Raw genomic sequence first — 22127 nt, forward strand, 5'->3', positions numbered from 1 at the left:
CAAGGTGGGGCTTGCAGGCCATTTTTAGCCATTGATATGACTTTGTGCCGCCCACAACCAAAATCCAAAGATGAGCACTTCATAAAATTTCTAAGGGTGTAATACAGTACTCACTAACAATTTAAAATCTTAAAAATGTTCTTTTATCAACCATATTTTTTATTTTGATTTTAGATTTAATTGAAAATAGGAACACATAAGTCCAGCGACTTCTACTAAAAACAATCCATGGGTGTGCCCATTCATTAAAATAGATTCCCACAAAATAATTTTGAAAAGAGAATGTAGGAATTTATGCAAGATTGTTTTTGTGATTCAGGTCTACACAATTATTTTCAGATCCCTTTTCTTCAGTCAGTCATGGGTCTGCCAAGGAATCTTCTCCTAGTGGGAAATGTCTTGCACCTAGGAGATAAAATGATCAAATACACAAACTGACTTATTTTGCTGCTTCTCCTTGATCCATATCTCATGACCAAAGGTCAAAGTTAGACCATAGATGGTACACCTCTAAATGGAGAACGTCACTTTTGCCTCTTGCTTCTTCAACATAACAGATGTAGTGGCACCAATATTGCTCCCCCAATCCTTCTATCCATCTCTTGCTCCATCCTGCCATTGCTTGTGAGCAAGACACAAAGATACTTAAAGTCCTGTGCTTGAGGCAGAGACTGACCTCTGACCTGCAGGGACAAATCCCCCTTTTTCATGATCCTGGCAGGTGAACAACCCAACTAAATTTAATAGCATGTCAGGCAGTGCACATCTGATCAACTCTATACCCTGTTACTGATGACTGACAGCTTGGCATTATATTAAATTATCTCCGTCGTGTCATGTCATAATTGCTATCTGAGCTTGTCTGTCTTCAAACAACAACTGTTCATTCCAGTTGTGGCCACCGGCTTAAATAAGTGGCCAGCTGCCGACTTTAACTAATGGTCTAAAACAGGTGGGAGACAACAAAGGATCCCACTGTGCTGTAATTGCTTAGAAATACCTGCACACCCCCTTACACTTCACTCTGACCTCTACCTTTGAAAGTCCTGCAAAACCCAAACAAACTAACCCCATTATAGAGCACATTTGGCACTAAATTTGATGGCAGTGTAATTCTTTACACGGTGTGATTCTTACATTCACATTATGAGATTTTCCTTGCCAATTCATTGAAAAAGTATGTTAAATAAATAAAAGTTGAGTTAGTGGAACATCTGTGATGACCTCAACAGAGACATTAATGAGTAGAAACTGACCCGTTTTTAATGGTCAACATCACAATTCTTAAGTTTGTCGGCAGTAAAGAAGCTGTTGTGTAGTTCAAACATTAGATTTGCATTTTCTAGTTAAAAAGTAGATCCAAAGTCCTAATTTCACCACTACTAGACCTACAATATAATGTATTTACTAAATGGAAGCCACTTTGTACTGTAGAAAGGCTAACTTCTTCCAGACTGAGTTTGTGTTGCCTGCCAAGAGGAGGAAGCAGCTGCAGCTGGAGCAGGAAACAATGCAGATCCAGTAACTACCTTGCTGAAATGAAGAAATCTGTGTCATAATTCTCCTTGAGTGTGCCTGTGTTTAAACAGTGAGAGATTAGATGAATACAAAGGGTCGATTCTCTCTTGTCTGTAAGAGTTGTCTGGTTTGCTGCAAGCAAGGGCAAGTTGGGATTCAATAATGTGTCTAATGATAGTCTTCTCAGAAGTCCATGCAGCATAAATACATCCAACATAACAGGAAGTCACTCACTGGGCAGCAAGCAGCGCTACACAGCAAAATGTCTGTCCACTCATGTGGAAGCAGGATTACCAATTAGAGACAAAACTTATCTTATAATCTAAATCCTCCTGTGCTCAAATGAAGTCATCCTCACATATTACCTCATCATTACTTTAAACACAGAAAAGAACAGCTGTTTGAACAAGGAAGTCTTCACTAAAATATCATGTATTCATCTGTAATAAAGAGAATGTGGTCTTTCAAAAGACTTATTACCTTGATGTAAAGGTAGCAAACCAGACATTCCATACTGTGGTAAACTATGAACTGCCTGATGAACCACCTCCATGTTTCGTTCGCACTCTCGGCACAGAAAAGACGGGTTTCTAAATGTGGTTGGAAAGTCCCGGTGGCCCTGTTAACTTGAGGACGGGAGATCCTGAGTGGAGGATCTGCGCTGCTGGTTTTTGGCCCAACTCAGAATGAGTGAGTGAGCACAGCTGAGAGGGTGAGAAAGAGAAAGGGAGGGTGTGAGGTTTGCAACAGGGGTTGGTGACTATCCGCACACACACACACACACACACACACACACACACACACCCACACACACACACACACACACACACACACACTAAAGCACTGTATGGGAACAATAGGCAGATCTCTGTGAAGGCTTGAAGAGCACCACAGTTTGACACAGGGCACGACCCCCTAAGCAAACACATGATCTCTCACTCACTATGCAATCAACAGAATTGTCAACACGGTGAACGTTTGAACATGGCATTAAATTAATGTATTTGGAATGTATTATGTTAGGAGTATATAAAAGCACTATCATTATGGATTATACTTCAGTTTTTATTTTATTTATTGACAGGATGACTTAACCAGTGGTTCCCAGGCTTTTCAACTTCTGGCTTGAAAAATAACAGACTTGCAACTCCAACTGTTGCTGCCTAAACAACTTCATCTTTACTTTAACCAATGACAGGAAATTGTAAAAAAAAAAAAAAAAAGGTCTTTGTTAAAAAAAAAAACAAGTGTTTTGCGAGACTATATTTACGTCATTGTGAAATCTCACAACACCTATTTGCCTGGCATGTTTTCAAAGTTTATCATTGGGAAATTAATAAAAAATTACGCAGTGCTGTAATTATCACATTGCTAGTTTTGGATCCATGCTAAGCTAACATTCTGTTAAAGAGACATCAGCAGAAGTCATTTCAATGGGAGCTGGAAGTCAGTTACCATTTTAAATATTGCTCAGAATTTGTAATTGAGTGCTGCATTCTAACTCCAGATGTGTATTTCCAAATCATGATGCATGACACAATAAAAGATGGCTTTTAGTCTAGTTACGCTTTAGGTTATTTAAATTATCTTGTCCTGTCTTAGACGAAAGAATAAAACAAATAATGCCATAATTTTTAGTAAAGAGACAACAAAAGCTACAGGAAATGATAATTCATCTATTCATCCGCATGTTGGTATTTTTTCTGCAGCTACATCTTCCCACCATGTACCTGTAAGGGTTTTCCCATTTCACACGACCCCCTGGTAAGGTATCGATGGCTAATTGTCTTCCTGATGTCATGGTGGTCCTCGTCCCTCAATAGACATGATCTCAAGACAGACACCAAAACATTAGCCTCCACCTGCGTCCCCAAAGACATTATCTGGTGGGGAACACAGACTCCATAGAGTTACGATAGGTATCCATTACCATCTGATGCTGAATGAGAAACAAAATGAATAGCAGTGGGGAGGTCAAAGAGGACAACAATTGTTTAGCTCTTCTGTCTCTCACTGGCACCCTTAGGGAAGTAGGTAATCATAGCAAAAGGAAATGGATTACAATTTTTAAATCAACCCTAGAATTTATGCACTCAGATGTATAAGTTTTACATTATCCCCCAAAAATAATTACAAAATTAGGCAGAACACATCAGGCAGACCAATATGGTGTGAAACTGTTATTAATAAACATCCAGATGAACAGTGAGACGTTTTTTGTCATAAACAGTGAAATCTGTTGCACAGTGTACTGGTAACAAAGTTTTAATGGGTTGTCTTGAGCACCATTGGGGGAAGCAATGGGTCAGTCCGTTCATTGCGGTCATAGAGTTGTCCAAAAGCCAAGTGTCTCTGTTCTGATTTCATGCCTGCCCAAGAGCAATGTCTGTGAGTCCTGCCAGTGCTGCTGTAAATATACCATTATGCAAGGGGTTTCAATTTCCAATTTAGAAAGAGGATCACGTCTCAGACTGGACCCAAAGCTACAAACTTGTAACATAAGTTGGCATGATAAACAAAAAGGAGTCACAGAGGTACAATACAAATGAGCTCTACGGTGAACTGTAACATTCTTATGTTGTTTTATGTACAAGCTAGCTACAGCTTAGCTGGTGAAATAATTCATTCCCTTTCTACTTGTGCCCCGGGATGGAAATGATACATTATTACATTGCTTACGATGTCATATCAGAGTCATAAACTAAGTAGAAGTTTTATCCTTTATTCATTTCCTCTAATGTTTACTTATTTATACTAAATGTCCGAAAGGTGTGAGCGCTTGAAACCGAAATAACATTTCCTTGTTTGTGTGCACAATCTTAGCCAACAAAGCTGATTATGATTTCTTCTGGTTCTGAGTAGTGGCTGAAAACTTCCATGACCATTGCTTAAAAAATAAGGCAATGAATATTTATTGGTGTTCAGGGATTTTTTTTTCTCTCGTGGTTCCTGTTAGTCAGATAATTATACAGAGAGTATGAAAGGGTGTTGCTTAGGAAGTTGCACATACTGTGTGATTGGCTGTCATGATGTGATTGAAGGAGGACCCTAATGCAGAACCAGATAGTATAAGTTTTCTTTGATGAGTAAAAAATAAAAAGACTTAGAAAAACTCAGGAACGAAGCTTGAAGTAGCGACAGAGAGCCAGATTGAACAATGGAAACACAAGGAGCAAAAACTGCGGCTATGAGGAACAGCAATGGACACGAGCAGGTGAGCAAACATGGGGAACCAGTAGTGAACAATGAAAACCAGAGAGTATAAATATTAAAATCAAAACCAAACACAAGCAAAATCCAGACAGATAAAACGTCAAAACGCAAATAACAGAATCTGCTATTAAACAACACAACCGGTTCTATGATAGGGGTGGTAGAAAATGAAGCAATTACTATTCAAATACTAGCCGTCATAAAAGATGATTCCCTTACATTTTTCAGGTTTTTGTTATACTCAAACCAAAGCAAATTAAAGAACAGGCCGCTTGTCAATGTGTTTACAGATCAAAAAAAGTGGAGCTTTCCTTTTTTGTGCGTTTCATGAACAGTGAAATAAATCAGATTTTTCAGTATTAGACCTGACAACTACAGGATAGAGCTGATCAAGGGAAAATCGGCTGATTTTGTCAACTGCTCCATCGATGCATCACCATTAAGAACCTACAATGTTTTTCACGAAGCTGTTCATTTCCTTCAGTTTTTCATGACAACAAAGAACATAAAAATAAACGAGAAAACCTAGATCCACAGGTGAGAGTTATACTGTGTGTATTTGCACTCACAGTGCTTGTATGAAACAAGCATGTTTCTGGCAGTAATGTGAACATACTTCACTACGATAAATCAGCAATATGTTATGCATTGGCATGAGACTATACATCTGTTTCAAGTGCACATCAGAAAATCACGGGTGTGCACTTTTTACCAGAACAAACGATCTCCCTAAGAGGCTTCTGGGATATATAAATTTGCTCTTATGCATATGCAACACAATTAAAGACAAAACTCCTATGAAATGTTTTGAGTGAAAAAAAGAAAAATTTTATTTTTAATCTATATCTTATTCTCATAGCTGACTGTCAAATGATTTCTTAGATATATTGTGTGAAAGTAAACTGGCAGAGTAAATTAAACCTTGCATGTGAAGAAGACAGTAAAGCCTCTTTTATTTGCCATAGGAGAGGACTAGAAAAAGCATCTGCTTCTTTGTCTAATAATACCTTGTAGTATCACCTTTCAGCACTGATGAGAGCTTCAGGGTAGATGCACACCTGCACTCCCCACAGTCAAAATGGCTAGGCTGCCTCAGCCCTTCGTGAAGCCCTTCGAACCTCTCACACAAGGCTAACCTGACTTCTGGTCTGTTGTGATTAACAGCACCTAGCTTTTTTCCCCAGACAATTAGTGAGAGTAAAACACAGAACTAGTTTTTCCAAACTATAGAAAACATTTGATTTTTAGTCACGACACAAATTCAGTTTTTCAATGAATTTACTTGTCATGTGACACTGATGCATTAGTCAGCATTTCCAGTAGTCTGATTGCTTTAGGAGGTTGAAAGACCTGTCATGGGGAGCATTATTTTGATGAAAAGTAGAGATAAACCTAAGTGACATTTATCAATCACCACATTTATGAGCCTTTCACTACTTCATTGTCCTCGTATTGATTGGTGAGGTAGAACATGATGGATTAAATTAGGGTATGTGTTCCCAGAGTAGAAGCCCCTGTGTCACTGTTTAATATTTCTTGGGTTGTGTCTGTTTGTGTGAAATGAGAAAGTAAAAACTTTCAACAGATATTCGCTTCAGAAAAGCAAGCGCATTTTAATTTTGGTAATGGCAGCAGTGCTGTACACGACGGCACTTCTGTGACGAAGCCATTAAAAAAGTCACCGAACGAAAGTGTCTGGAGTGTAGAGTGAAGAGCTGTAGGCAAGTGTGATTGAAGAAAAGGATTTCTAGTGATGTAGCAGAGACAGAGAACCACTGGTGGTGGCATTTTCTCTGTGTGTTTTTAAGCACTGGTTGCTGAATATTTGGAAACTACAGCTTTAAAGAGAAGTCTTTTACCTAAATGGGTAGTTTCAATTGCTCAAGATGGGGATCTGTGGAGAGGATGTAAGCAGTCAGTATCTTCCTAGCAGTAGGTAGCTGTCCGAACGGCCACAGTTTAGGGAAAGAAAAAGAAGTTTACCCTGCACAGTCGAGCCAATGGTTAGTCAGACCGGGGCCTGCTCTATTTGCTATAAAATGTTTGGATTTTAGCCTGGGTCACTGTGTCATTTTTGCATCAGATAGTTTCCCTTAACACTTTCCATTTTGCAGTTTGTGTTGCAAGTTTATTGTACATACTTGAAAACTAATAATGGACCACCCTGGTCTTCTTTGTAGATAACCATCTAAAGAAAGGTCGTGGCAAGTACTGTCTCAAGAATTATTTGGAGGGAGGTGATGAGCGGCTGAGATCTCGCGAGAGTTGTGCGCAAGTAATATGGCGGCATATTGGTAAACAAACACGACAGAACTCAGGTAAAACAAGCCAATTAATTCAAGCCGAACATAGAAACGTGTAAAATACTAACCGCTGTCTCATATTTTCCCAATAAAAGAAACTGGACGAGGAAACCTTGGACACCCTGGAGAGCTACGTGGACGTATGTTTTGATAACATTGTTATGGGCAAGCCACAAAAATCTCCACCCATGGCCACACCAACATCAAAACGCACCCGTTCAGAGTGCTCAGCCAGCACCCCCACTATCTCTCCAGAGAAAAGCTAGCTGATGTCCTGGACTCTATCGATAAGAAGCTAACCAGCCTGGATGCCCGTCTCGCCCTGGTGGAGGTTCTCCACAGGGAATCTCAAGCTCTGAGGGAGTCTCTGGAGTTTGGCCAAGAACAACTCGCTTCGCTAATAGCTGAGAACCAAACACTGAGGGATAGCGTGAAAACACTCACCGATGGAATGACGCAGCTGTCCGGAGAAAATAAAAAATTCAAGGAGACCATCCTGGATACACAGGCCAACCGACGGGACAACCTTGTTTTCTCCGGTATCCCGGAACGGGCAGAGGAGGACGCCGAATCCACGGTCCGTGAAGTTCTCCAACGTCAGCTAAAACTCCCAAGTGACGAGGTAAAAAACATCACTTTCCATCGTGTTCACCGGCTCGGAGGTAAGAAACCCGAACACAGCCGACCTGGGCCAATTGTAGCAAAATTCGAGCACTATAAACAAAAAGAGCAGGTCAGAAGTCGGGGCAGAGAGCTGTGGGGAACGAACTTCAGCATTAATGAACAGTTCCCAAAGGAGATCCTCAATCGGAGACGAGTTTTATTCCCAATTAGGAAGAAATATATCAGCGAAGGCATCAGCTTCTTAATTTTCTGTCTTTTTCCCTGCCATATCTCTGCTTCTGGACTTTATATCAGGCAACCCCAAGCACTGACTATGATTTCACTTGGGTCTATCTGTTTCTGTGGTGACATACGCTGTACAATGTTAGCGATACACGCACAACTATGGGCACACTAAGGTTTCTCACATGGAATGTGCATGGAGCCGGCACCAGAGAGAAAAAGTAAAAAAAATTTAAACAGCTTAAAAGACTACAGGCAGACGTTGTCTTATTACAAGAGATTCATAAATCTGCCACAGCTGCAAATGATCTTAAATCACCTGAGTTTCCTAATTTGTTTTCTGCCTGCTATAATTCTAGGCAAAGGGGAGTAGCAATCTTAATTCACAAAAATGTTAACTTTACAGTATTAGACACAGTTACAGATCCAGAGGGTAGATTTATAATAATAAAAATATCTATACATAACCAAAAGATATGTATTGTCAGTATATATGCCCCAAATGTTGATGACCCCCCATTCTTCCATTCTTTTTTTTCTGCACTGTCTAAACACTTGGATTGCTCACTTCTTCTTGGCGGCGATCTCAACTTTGGTCTAAATGAAGAAATAGACAGGCGGAGTACAACAGGGACTCAGCGCAGTTGGCAATCAATAAATATAGTTAGACAGTACATGAGTGATTACGGACTTTGCGATGCATGGCGATCTCTTCACCCTAATCACAGAGAATATACATTCTTCTCACATGTCCACCAATCTTACTCTCGTCTGAATTATTTCTTAGTCAGCAGCTCGTTGTTGACTGACATTTGAGACACTGAGATACACCCTATAGCTGTCAGCGATCATGCACCTGTCTCCTTAACTCAAGTAAATAAGAAAGAAAACCCACAAAGCAAAAACTGGAGGTTTAATACATCATTGCTTAAGGACGAAGAATTTATTAAATATTTAAAAAAAGAGTGGACTTCATGTTTGGAATTTAATGATATCCCGGGGACATCAACATCTGTTCTCTGGGAGGCTGGGAAAGCAGTGATGAGAGGTAAAATAATCTCATTCTCATCACATAAGAAGAAAAAAGAAAAAAACAAACGTATACAGGAATAAGAAGAAACCATTAAACTGTTAGATGCTTCCCAGGAAGAGGAAAAGTTGGGCAAACTGCGTAAAGCCAAACTAGAATTAAATGAAATCATCAACAAAAAACCCCAATTCTTTGTACAAAGACTTCGTATACAAAACTTTGAACATGGCAATAAATCAGGTAGCTTTTTAGCTAACCAACTAAAAATAAATAAAGAAAGAACAACAATATTTGTTGTGAAAGACTCAAAAGGGAATACAGTTTATGATCCTGAAAGAATAAACAGCACTTTCAGAGATTTCTACAAAGCTTTATACTCACCACAGATAGACCCATCAGATAATGACATTGATCAATTTCTGGATAAAGTAACAATTCCTAAAATATCAGATAATCAAGCGATGGCCCTGGATGTACCACTGACTTCAGCCGAAATCCAAGAAGCTCTAAAAAGCATGCCCAATAAAAAGGCTCCAGGCCCAGATGGATTCCCAACAGAGTTTTACAAAGAATTCTGGAATATTTTGGCCCCAATATTCCAAAGAATGGTGCAGGAAACTGAAAAAAATGGCAGACTTCCGCCAAATATAAATTCTGCCAACATCACTCACTTGTTAAAACCAGGAACAGACCCAGTACTCCCTACCAGCTACCGACCCATATCCCTTATTAATGTCGATCTCAAAATAATCTGTAAAGCCCTCGCAAAAAGACTGGAAAAGGTTACTCCTCTCATAATACATCCTGACCAAACTGGTTTTATTAAAGGTAGGCATTCATTAAACTGGTAGGCATTCATTAAACTGGATAAAAATATTATACAGTTCCCCAGCGGCATGTATCAGAACAAATAACCAAACATCTTCCTGCTTCTGTCTTTAGAGGGGCACAAGGCAGGGATGCCCACTTTCCCCCTCATTATTTGCTATTTTTATTGAACCACTAGCAGCAGCAATCCGACAAACTAAAGATATTAAAGGCATAAAATGCAGGAATATTGAACATAAAATATGTCTTTATGCAGATGATGTATTATTCTTTCTCCAGCATTCGCAAACCTCTGTCGCTCAGGTAATTGGATTGATAAATTCTTTCTCAAGAATTTCAGACTATTCAATAAATTGGTTAAAATCGACAGTTCTTCCAATTAATTGTTCTTTCAACAATTTTCCGAATATACAACTACAATCAGGGAATATTACATATTTGGGCATTAATGTGTCTCCTAGATTGGCAGATTTAACAAAACTAAACCACATCCCGCTCTTAAAATAAGTGGAAGATGATCTTGCTAGATGGAAATCTCTACCCATATCACTCATGGGCAGGGTTGCTTCAATAAAAATGATGGTCTTGCCAAAAATCAAATACTTATTCTCAATGATTCCGAATAAACCGTCATCTGACTGGTTTAGATCTCTGGACTCCTCCATCACTAAATTTCTCTGGAAAGATAAGTATTACCCTAAAAACACTACAAAAGACCAAAGATAAAGGAGGACTAGATCTGCCTAACTTTCATCTTTACTTCTTAGCCAACAGGCTACATTATATCTCAAAATGGTTTAAACACAGTCTTCTAGATGAACCCTGGCTAGATGTAGAACAGACATTATGCAATAATATAAAGATTTCCGATCTACCATTTATTAGCTCAAATACAAAACGGCATGTATGCTTCAAAAGCCTCAACCTCTCTGACAGCATGGTGGGAATATCTAAAAATGACAGGGTCTTCACTAATCCCGTGCAGATGTACACCCATCTGGAACAACCCTGACATCCTACAAAAAATAATATGATACATTTTCCATATTGGAGGAGTAAAGGAATTAAATACCTGGAACATATATTTGAAGGAATTCAGTTCATCCCATTTAACAGATTAATTATATAATACGGGATGGACAAGAATACATTTTTAGAATTTGGGTTACAAATGCCATCAAGTGTACTAGAGTTCCTAAAACTCAACCCCCCCAATTAATGTCTAAAATATACAGGACACTGAATCAATTTCCCTTCCTATTACGAAATGGGAGGTGGACTTATCAGTTAACTTTGACCAAACATTCTGGTCTCAGATATGTTCCAGAACTTTTAAACTGACAAGTAACCCCAGTTTGCAATTAATACAATATAAAATCCTTCATAGAGTATACTATACAGGTTAACGGATGTTCAGGATGGGCTTGGCACCTTCCAATACTTGCTTACACTGCACAAGCAATATACCAGACAAGTACATCCATGCACTATGGTTATGTACACCCATTCAGAGGTTCTGGTGTCTGATATGTGAAGACTTATCAAAGTGTCTGAGATGTAATATTTCACCTTCTCCTTCAGTTTGCTTGTTGGGCAACGTAGATGATGTCATCATAGAGACAAATTCAGTTCACATGGTTTTCACTGCCTTATGCATCGCTAAGAAAACTATCCTCATGAACTGGAAAAATAAAAACCTTCTTAATATTAATCAGTATAGAAATTTTCTGTTGGATTATATAAGCCTTGAGACAGCCTCTGCCTCCATGTCAAATCAATCTCTCTGGGCTCCTTTAATTGGCTCCATCACCTAGTGGGGGTGGGGCGCCCTTGGCTTCATTCTGTGGGGTGTTGTGGCAGATACGGGGGGTGTCTGGGTTGGGGCATACGGGCTGTCCCTGGGCTGGGATCCCTGGGGGGTCTGGTGCTGGGGGCTGTGGTCCCAGCCGGGGTGGGGCTTTGGTGGCTCTTGGGGGAGACATCTGGTAGCTGCATGCAATGCTTTTGGGGGGCCTGCGCTGACGGACATAGGTCACTGGCCTGGTGCCCGTGCTGCTGCTGGGTGGGTCTGGTGTGGGCTTGGGGGCTCGGGGTTCCTGGGGCGTATCGCCCCCCGGGCTGGGGTCCTGGCTGGGCCTTGGGGGTCTTGGGTCCTGGCGGGTATGTCGCCGGGGTTTTGGGCTGGTGCATTCCCGGGCGCCCGGCCCTGGCTCAGGGACCTTTGGTGTATCGGTGGGCATAAGGGCCTCCGAAACTGGTGGGTAGGTCCCATCTCATTGCAGGTGCTCCTTCCTTCAAGGAGCACATTCTGCTGGTGGGGCGGAGGGTGTGTGGGAGGGGGTGGGGTGGGGTCAACCTGGGTGTCCAATGTCTTATGTGCTCTGGGAGTTGTTCCGAATGTTGGGGTGGGTGTAGGTTTCCTTCTGGGGTGGGGATGGGTGGTTGGCCTTGGATGGTTGTGGGCGTCGTTTGGTCTTGGGTGGTTCCGGCTCGGTTTCTGGTTCTTTGTTTTGGTTCCGGTTACTGACGCCGGTCCCTTTTCTGTCTGGGGGAGGGGGTTCGGAGCGGTCTGCATGGTTCGAGTGTGCGGGCTGGCCGGGGTTGCTCGGGGTGGATTGGTCTCGGCTTCCGGATGGGTTTTGGTTTTGGCTCTGTGGGCTCTCTTGCCTTTTGTGGGCCTCGGGGTGGGTCTTCTTGCGGGGCTGCTTCTGGCAGGGGTATGGGTGTTGGGCATGTTCTAGGACCTGGATGCTGCGGGTCTTCTTTTCGTGGGGGTGCACTTTCATGGGGGTCTTTGTTTTTGGGGGGCTGCTGGGGGCGCATTTGCACAGTGTGAGCTTTGTGTGCAGCTTTTGCTTTGGGTGCTCTTTGATGCATTCCGTCTTCCGCTGTATGGCGTGCTGTGGCGTTGGGGTGGTTGTCCTGTGCGTGGTGGCTCTGACCTCCGGGCGTGGGTGTGGCAGGGCGGGCGTCGCTGAGCTCTGCTCTTGCGTCGGGCTTCTCAGCCTCATATTGGTGCATGTACCTATCCTGGCCTGGAGCTTGCATTTGGGTGGCCTTGCCGTTTGGGTCGGGTGCAGTTTGGTGGCGGTCTTGGTGTTGAAGTGGGATGTGTTTTGTTGCCCTGCTTGCCTAGTTGTGGCTGCTGTCGGGGGCTGGGCGATCTGTTAGCTCTGCCCCTTGGGTTCGGGGGTGGCTGGGCGTGCTGATCATGTGCCCTCCTTTGTGTGGCGTACTTTGGTTGTGCTGGGCCGGCTGGTCTGCTCCTTTGTTTGGAGTGGGGCCGCATTCTTGGCTGCTTGGGCGCTTCTTGCGGGCTCCTTTTTGTTGGGGGTCGTAGGCTACTTCGGGTGGCGGACTGGGTAACGGGGGCTGGGGATCCAGGTCTGAGGAGCTGGGTGGGGGGCTGGGGACGTTGGTCCCGGTTTTCAGTTGGTTCTCGGGGCCTGTTACCTGTCCCTAGTTTTTTGCCCGGCAGATGTGCCTATGCCTCCCTCCTTTGTTGGGACTTGGCAAACGGGGGTGCCTATTGGGGTCGGCCAGGGACCTGGCTCCCTGGGAGAGTGGTTTGTCCCCCAGTCCTTCCCTCCCCATCCCCGGACACCTCCCTCTGCCAGCTCCATCACAATACCACTCATGGAGGGCCTTGGGGTGCGGGTGTGCCATTAGAGTGCCGCAAGGGTTTTCCATCTCTGCGGTCCCATGGCAGCCTGTGCCCCAATTTTATTGTACAGCTTAGACACTCTCACTTATAATATTTTCATGACATTCACATGTAGGGCCTTGGTGGGTGGGCGCACTCAATGGCATCAAGAGGGAGGATGTCCTAGTAGCCTAACCTCTGGTGCCTGCGCTCACCTCTAAGGGTATAATTGCATGTAGACATTGAGGGTTCAGAGTGGGGGGTGGGGGGGTGGGGGGGTGGCAGACCCTCTTCCCCACCGTTTTTTTCTTTTTAAATGCACAGTACAACAACACACATCAGCACCAAATTTGAGCTGGCGGAGGCAGGCTTGGGGTCTTTTCACACCCCCATTCGGTAATTCCGATCTGTGGTCGGAGGCCGGGAGAGGAGTGGGCCCTCTAGTCGGGTTTGGGCTGGGGTTGGGGGTCGGGTCTTGGGGATTGTCTGGTGCTGGCGTTTCAGCTCTCTCGGGATTACTTGGGTTCCCCTGGATCTTTGCCCCTGGCTTTGGGCCCTGGTCTGCCGGCTGGGGGGGTGCCAGGCTCTGGCAGGGGGGTCTTAGCCGGCATTGATTGGGATGTGGCGCCGCTTCGGTGGAAGGGCTGGCCGGCTGGACTGCTTGGTGGGCCGTGGTGCACCATGCAGGGGTGCGGGTGGCCATTGGGCTGGGGCGTCCCCGGGGTTTGGGGGTGGAGTTGGCGGGGTGCCCGGTAACTGGGGCCGCCGTGGCCTTTTTCCACTGCTTACCTCTGTGGTTCTGGCCTTGGTCGGGCGCCGGGCTGCGGTTGGTGGTCGGGTGGGTTGGGTGGTGGAGCATGTCTTGTGACTGCACTGGGGCGGCTGGCGAAGTGTGCTTGGCCTGGAGTGGTTGGCCTGCATGGCCCAGGTACCCGGCCGGTGCATGTATCCCTCTCGTGGACTGGTGGGCTGGGGCTGCTGGCGCTGTCTGGGAGGGTTGGGTGGGCTTGGAGGTGTGCTGCTCTGCTGGCTGTTGTGTCCGAGGGGGGATCGGGGCGGTGGGCTAGAGGGTGGTGTGGAGGGGCTGCAGCCTGTGGGGTGGAGGGGTTGGGTCCACTTGTAGGGCGTGGGGTCACCGGCGTTTGGATCGGCTGGGTGGTGATGGTAGAGCTGAGCTGGATAGTGTTTCTCCCTGGGGCGTGGTGGGGGACACTGGCCCTGGATGCCTGCCGCTGGCCGGGGACCTCTTGGTGGATGAGTTTGTCCCGTCATGGTGCGGGGTCGGGGGTCCTGTTGTGGCTCGGTTGGGTCTGCCCTGTTGCGCCAGTTGGCGGGGGTGGTGTTGCGCGGGGCCCTTGCCTTGCCGTTGCGGGGCGCTGTGTAGTGGGGGAGCGGGGTGCGGCGGCAGTTCTTAGAGCGGGGCTGCGTGTGGAGCTTGCGCTGTGTGGGTGTGGCCTCATCGGCTTCACCTGTGGGGGTGTTCCCCTGTGGGGAAGGGGATTCGTGGCGTTTGGGTTCGGGTGGGGAAGAGATGTGTTCGATATCAGTGTCCTTGTTGGGGGTGGCCCTGTGGGGAGGTTCTTGTTGGGGTTCACTGGGGGTGGGAGACTCATGGGGTTGGGATCGGAGCTCGTTGGGCGGTCAGGACTGCTCCGTCCTGGGGCGGCTCCTGTTGGCGGGCTGCTTTGAGGCATGTGGACCCCTCTTTTGTACATAGCCCCCTTTCCAGAGGTGGATGGGGGTTGTTGGGGACTGGGTTTGGGGCGGGGTGGCGGGAGCGGGTCCGGGGTCACCCGGGTCTGGGCAGTGCCGGCGCTGTCTGCTTGTCTCTGCCCCAGGAGGGAAGGGGACCACCTCCTGGGTCCGGGGGCTGGTTGCCCCTAGGGGGTACCGGCGCCTGGACCTGGGAGTATAGAGTCTGCATGGGGAGTGAGTGTATGATGTCCATTGTTGTTTGTCTTTATGTTGGGTGCGAGTGATTTTATGTGTATGCATGAGGGTGGAAGTGGGTGATTGTGACTGTGTGTGCCTGTTTTTTTTTTTTGTGACAGGCTGGCTCTTGGACTTCTCCCTCTCCTGGATATTATGGGGGGGGGCGGCGATGGTTCTCCTGTGGTTTCTGTACTCTGGGGGGCCTTTGGATGTCTATAGTTTGCATTTCTTCCATATCTGTCCCAGGTTCAGGGGGGCAGGTCTGTGGGTCCTCACACTCGCTATTGCATATTTTTGTGGAGAAACCTTGTATACAAAAGCACGTCCACACTCAAACTCACAGGTGTTAAGCTTCAGGTGTTGACAGATACACAGATGTTCTATATTGGTGTTGGGTTTATGATTATTGATTGATTAATCTTGATCAATAATTATAATTACAAATCATAATCTGACAAAATCAACTTCCTAACCAAAATCCTCATTTATCAATCGAGACCAGAGATGTTTCTGGTGTTGTAATTGTGGCTCAACGCCTCTGACAATTACAACCGTTAAATACTCCGTAATAGTTAATAACTATTGCCGGAGATGTCACTGTTTAATTGACCGTTTTTGTCGAAACGTGTGGAACGTTAACCTTATTTTGACTGACGAATCACTTTTTGCACACAATGAACACAAAACGCTCTCTCTTTATCTATGTGAATATTTATTAATTTTCACCTACTCAACATGCAAAATTCTACAAACACAGGGCTAACACATCTAAATAAGCAAAATTCAACAAACGGTAGTGGGTATGTATTGAGTCAATCAGCAGTTTATGGCACAACAGACGAAGGAAATGAGAATATGAGTGGTGGTGTGGTGGCGAGTGGTGGGGGGTTGGAGCGCAGCTCCGACTGTCCTTTATGATCTTCTGATCATAAAACGTCCCCCTAACTCCTGAGCACAAAGGATTCTAACTTTTGGCGGCAAGCTAGCACAATGAGATTGAATTCAAAGGGGAAATGGAGAACTTTACCATGAGGTCGTTTTAACAGTCCAGTCTTACAACGCACCCGCGTTGACTCTCAGATAGTAAACACAAGCAGCTCTAGGACCGCGGCGGATCCCGATATCAACATAACACATCAAAGTTTCAATAAGCAAGGTTACATGCACATATCATTCAGAACACATGAGATCCTAACCAGCGATTCTGATCGCTTCTACAACCTCTGACCCTGCCCAGGCCTTCTAATAAAGAAATGAAAGATTAAATAAAAGATGGGTTTTACTTGGTGAAGTTTCCTTCTGGGTCCGCGAGTGGGAGGAAAAAGGGGGGGTTGAGTGTTGTGCGCGTCCGCAGTTACACTCCAAGAGAGCGGTCAGTCCTGTCCTTTGATCTTCTTGACGAAAAGAAAAAAATAGGATCTGACCATCAGCAGTCGACTAGGGATGAAACACGCGGTTCGTTTCCTCGAACTCTGTGTTTTAGTTACGTGTTAACTCACGTCTTCGATCGGTAAAGTGAAACCTCAGTTATGAATTGTTCGTTGGCCAACGAGAGAGAGAAATAACTGGAAACTCCACGTGGGAATTTTGTTACTTCCAAGGACGCTCCAGTTGCGTGGCGACTCCGTCAAGATTGCCAGCTGAAAAAGCAAGTTTTAAAATGCCCGCCTTCCTATATAGCGTCTTGTGACGTCAGACTTGAGACGCCCCGTCATAACAGTCGCGATGCCCGACGGGACATGGAGGCGCGCACCGTCCGGGATACAAAATGGCCGCAAGCATCAGGAGGCCTGGTGTCTGTGCAAGTAGTCCAATATTCAGCAACAAGTGGTCCAACATTGGGCTGCACCTCTCATTAAGTACATTTTACATTCATAATTACTGTGTACTTTTTTGTTACAAAAAAAACAAAACAAAAAAACAGCTGCAGGTGTATAAGCAAGCAGGGTGTAATCTTGTATTCTCTTCATCCTTCTTTCTCTCCTCCACTCTTTCCTCTTTTTCTCCCCTTTTTCCCTTTTCCCCCAACTCTCTCTTTTTGGAGCTCTTTTTTTCCTTTTCATTTCAGTCTCCGTGTCCGTAACAATTGAAATATTCCCAAAGAAGTTTATAATAAAGTTTATTTTATAAATATCAAGCAGAGCTTTAAAGCATTAGCTGTGATGCTCTGCTTGTGAAAGTAAATCTCTTGGGCAATTTCTTGGCACTCAGACAACAATTCTGAGCGCTACTCTGCCAGACAGGACACGGTAAAAAAAAAAAAAAAAAGAAAGGTCGTGGTAGCATAAAGTCTTATGCCAAGTCAGAATTTACACTTATGGGTAGTGTGAAAAATTGACTCCAAATGGGATTATCTGTGGCACCACGTTAATTGTCTTTATAGCTTTGAGAAAATACAACCCTGCACAAAAAGTTTAACAAATTTTCTTCAGAAACTGGAAGTCTATTGTTAACCCAGCCCCATATAGTACCCATTCAGCCTGAGCAAAATCCATATGGCCCCCACATAGACATGTATAGGCAAAGTGGCAGTCATATGAAGTGCTAACACAAAAATCCACTTTGGCAGTAGGAAACGCACAAATATCCTGATGTTAAACTAAATATAATCATTTAAAACATTGTTTTTTTCATTATTTAGACTAAGAAATATTTCTACACATGCAGGCAGCTTTTATTTTTGTATCAATACAGCAGCTGTGGCAGAGTACCTCCATAAATTACTTTTCATTTCTTTCAAATCGCTGCTTGTTCTGAATACCAACCTAAACCGACGTTGCATAGAAATTATTTTAAAACTATCACTACACATAGGCATTTATTTGACCAATTTTCAAGTTGTTCTGTTTGTCATATGCTTTGAACAATGTTCAGAATTTAAACCTGTATTTTACTGAATTTCAAGTGTCAAACAGCCAATCTTTTAATCCTGCTATCCTTGTTAAATTTTACCCAAGCAAATATCTTTTTGGATTTAATTACCTAACTGTTGCCTCTAAAAAGTTATCACTTGCTTCCCCTCCAGAGTCCACCATTACACTTAATCATAATCAAAAAACTAGTTCAGTAAATTTGCAAATGAGCTTGTTCTGTGGGCCTAACTTAAATTCTGGCTTTACCTAAAGATGATGTAGGATTTATCTATGCTTCTAGCTTTTCAGAACTTGCTTACGCAGAAAAAAATTATACGTAGAAAGGTAGTTATTCCGAAGTTATATGCAACTGATTTTGTACAACTTAACAGTCTGTTTTTATCCTCGATTTTCTTTCCTCCTCTCCCAGCTTTCCACACCTCCATCAAATCCGATTCCCGCTCCAACTTTATTTCTAAAACTGAATTACCTCTGCCTGTTTCCTCTCCCGTCTGTTGCTTCAGATTTTTCGCATGAGAACATCTCTACTGGGATGGATTTACAGGCAGGCTGGAAGCTATGAATTCAGCAATTTGTTTTGTTATCTTGCCGCGAGCAGCCAGGCAGAGTGAAATTTGACCCTATCATGAGAATGCATTTTTTGGGAGCAGATATTCTCTTCGTGTGGAGGACTTTTCTGACTAAAGTAAACTTTTTAGAACCACAAAAATGTATGGTGCTTGAATATCATATGCTTTCTTTTTTTAAATTAATGTTTGCTTAGAGGTGTTAATGATCATCTTCACAATACAGTTTTGATAAATATCAATAAATTAAGAATTTTAGCTTTGCATAAATGCTGTTTAAACCATGCTATGGTCTGGTATATATAGATTATGCTCATTTAAAGGTGAAGTAGATGAAACAATAGTGGTGAAAAAGCACTGCATTTTATGCTACAGAAAGTGACAGAATCCCTGGCTGTGTGAAGCAAAAATTAAGTCAGCAGTAGCCCCCTCCCCCCTCACATGTTGCTGTGCACTGCTGGTCAGCTGGCTATTAGAAGGCCTCTACACTTTTCTTTGCTGACAAGATATGCAACATTTTGGAGATGCTTTCTGTCACAAAAACATGGACATCATTTAGGAAATAAAGGAGTGCAACCCATCACTCTTAAAGCAAAAATGCAATAAAACTGCAATTAGTAGGCTAAGGCTATCCACGCATAAAGCTCAATATATTATGTAGCCTATATCAGCTTGCTATACTCATAGTGTTACCATGAGTACAGTCTAGTGTTACTAGAGCAGAATGGCAAAAAGTGTCATGTTGTGTGTTGGTAGAGAACCCTAACACGCAGGAGGTAGGCGGAATCATGAGGAGAGTGAAGATTTCATAAAATAAAGATGGCAAAACTTATATAAACAAGAACCTAAGTCAGTACAGGAATGTGACACATTAAGTAAAGCACAGAACATGATAGGGACAAAGTGCAGGGGAAAGTAACAGAAAGCTAGAGAAGAATCTGGTAAGGGATGAAAGAAAGAGGGATCATAAATATTAGGAGTGGTTACAGCAACAATAAACAGGTGAGTGTAATTAACTGAAAAGCCAGCAGCTATGGTAAGAATTGCTATAAACGACACAAAGGCTATATGAATATACATAATACGAGTCCCAGGAGATTATAACAAGACAACCACAGCAAAACACATGGATGAGTTAAGAACATGAGTAAACACAATAATCGAATAAAAAAAAAATAAAAAAAAAACACTACCAGAAGGCACCAAAGCCTTTAAATGTAATAAACCTTAAGGCACTTAAAAAACAAATAAATGCAGATGTTCTTTATTGTATATTTGTGCTCAGGTCTATGTATGAAAAACAAAAAACCAAGAACTATGTTTAAAAACGACACAATATTTTGTACAATTTTGCAGTGTTTCAATCAAAAGTTATTTGATCATGTTTTTCATTTTGCTTTATGTTTTTGTGTATATATCACAATACAGTGAAGCAACACACTGAAACCAGGATGCGTTTTCTCACGGGTATTATGTTGTGAGAATCTCATACAGGCTCATACCGAGTGGTAAATGGTCTCTTAATGAAAAGCTTATTAGGAGGCAACCAGTATGGATGACAATGTCACTGATTTAAATTTTACAAATTAATATATAAAAATCAATAGTTTGCTTTAATGCACATTCATAAATGTTGTAGTTAAAGACTCAATGCAGTAACTGATCTGTGTTAGCTGCTTAGTCAGTCATTTTCTGCTTCTTCCATAGTGGGTCGCGGGGAAGCTGGTGCCTATCTCCAGCAGTCTATGGGCGAGAGGCAGGGTACAACCTGGACAGGTCACCAGTCCATCGCAGGTCAACACACATACAACCATGCACACACTCATTTATACACCTATGGGCAATTTACATAGACCAATTAACCTAACAGGCATGTCTTTGGACTGTGGGAGGAAGCCAGAGTACCCAGTGAGAACCCACGCATGCACAGGGAGAACATGCAAACTCCATGCAGAAAGACCCCTGACCAGGAATTGAACCCAGAACCTTCTTGCTGCAAGGCAACAGTGCTACTAACTGCACCACCATGCAGCCCATGTTAGCTGCATACAAAATATAAATACTTGGAAAATATACAGTGGGAATTTATCTCTTTTAGTTGTAACTGAAACTGAAAGCAGTATAAAGCAATATCTTAGCCACCCTGATGGAGGAGTACGTAGCATATGCATTTGATTTTAGTATTCTGCAATGCAAAAAAAAGAACACACCTGGATTGGAGTTAAGGTCCATGGGGAGCATATGTAGACCTGCCTCCTTCTAGGCTTGAGCTTGAGGGTGCAAAAGCCACGCTCTCGCTGCTTACCGCTGCTCCTCAGATTCCACTTCTTCATCTGTTCCTGTTCTAAGCTACAAATACCGCAGGTTTATCTTCTCTGGTTTCCTCCAAAATGCTACATATGGTTCCCTCCTCTGCCTTTTCCTCCTCTGGTCTCATTTTTTTTCTGCCAACAACTTAATTTTGTAAAAGTCAACGGCAGGTCATGGTGACACGTCGCTCAGCAGCAGAGCGAGGAGAGGTCAGGCTGAGGGTAGTTCGTCTGCCTCTCGGTAAACCATTTCTCTAACCTTCTGCAGAAGGAAAAAGCAGAGAACCCATATTTCTGAGGCACACACAAAAAGGACAGAGCTGCGATTGGAAGCTGAAGGCAAAATACGGTGTGTCTGCTCTTTTCTGAAGGAAGTGAGACGAGTGGGAGGTGGTGGGGAGGAGGGAAGTGGGGGTATCATAAATCAAGCAGCCCTCCCCAAAGTGGGGATCTGTAAATCTGGGGAACGAAGGGAGGGCACTCGGCCAAATGACTCATCTGGAGTGCACTATAAATACTGCCGTACAGGGTTGACAAGACGGTTGCTACTGTTGGCCAAAAAACCCTCTCTTTGGTGAAAGGTCTATAATGAGCTGCTTATCTATCTTTTTTAAGTCTGATATATCTGGACCGCAAATGACTGGCATCCAATAAATAACCTAATCCCAGGAGGTAACACCAACATTATTGTACTTGTAGGTTTTCATAAAGAGAACCAACAGCTGGATGTGGGGAGATCTAAATATTTATCTAGAGAGGAAAAGAAAAGCTTGCTTACAAACCGATTGTCTGGACGTCTACATCAAAAGTTCCCATCAGACAAACACGCTGTGAACCAGAAACCCTGCAGTAGCGCAGGGTTCTCTTACCTTTTTCTTCGCCAGATTTAGCCAACCTGATACATTCGGGGTTCGGGGGTCATGCATGGAGGTCTAAGCAGGAGGCTGATAGCGGAGATTGGAATGCGACACGTCAAATGCCAATCTCCTCAGCAAGGCTGTTATGAAAGCCTCTAAGCTTCCTGTCCTGTTCTCAATTCTTTGCAGCCCACTGTGCTTTCAGGCCC

At 43.6% G+C, this 22127-nt stretch overlaps 1 protein-coding gene across 4 annotated transcripts in view; it reads right to left on the bottom strand.

Moving 5' to 3' along the window:
* arhgap24 (Rho GTPase activating protein 24) overlaps window positions 1-22127 on the bottom strand; it is a 97728-nt gene that overhangs the window by 21973 nt on the left and 53628 nt on the right. The window contains exons 1-2 of one of the 4 annotated variants that reach the window (XM_047373246.1): window positions 3249-3327; window positions 1999-2222 (exon numbers count right to left, since the gene is read on the bottom strand). The exons of 2 other annotated variants lie outside the window; for them this stretch is intronic. In XM_047373246.1, coding sequence (XP_047229202.1) covers window positions 1999-2071 — 73 coding nt within the window. In that variant the 5' untranslated portion in view covers window positions 2072-2222; window positions 3249-3327. Of the gene's footprint in view, window positions 1-1998; window positions 2223-3248; window positions 3328-20962; window positions 21364-22127 lie in introns of those variants that run through there. One more of the 4 variants, XM_047373247.1, reaches the window with a different exon arrangement.

Source organism: Girardinichthys multiradiatus, chromosome 8 (genome assembly GCF_021462225.1).
Source record: "Girardinichthys multiradiatus isolate DD_20200921_A chromosome 8, DD_fGirMul_XY1, whole genome shotgun sequence".
Lineage (NCBI taxonomy): Eukaryota > Metazoa > Chordata > Actinopteri > Cyprinodontiformes > Goodeidae > Girardinichthys > Girardinichthys multiradiatus.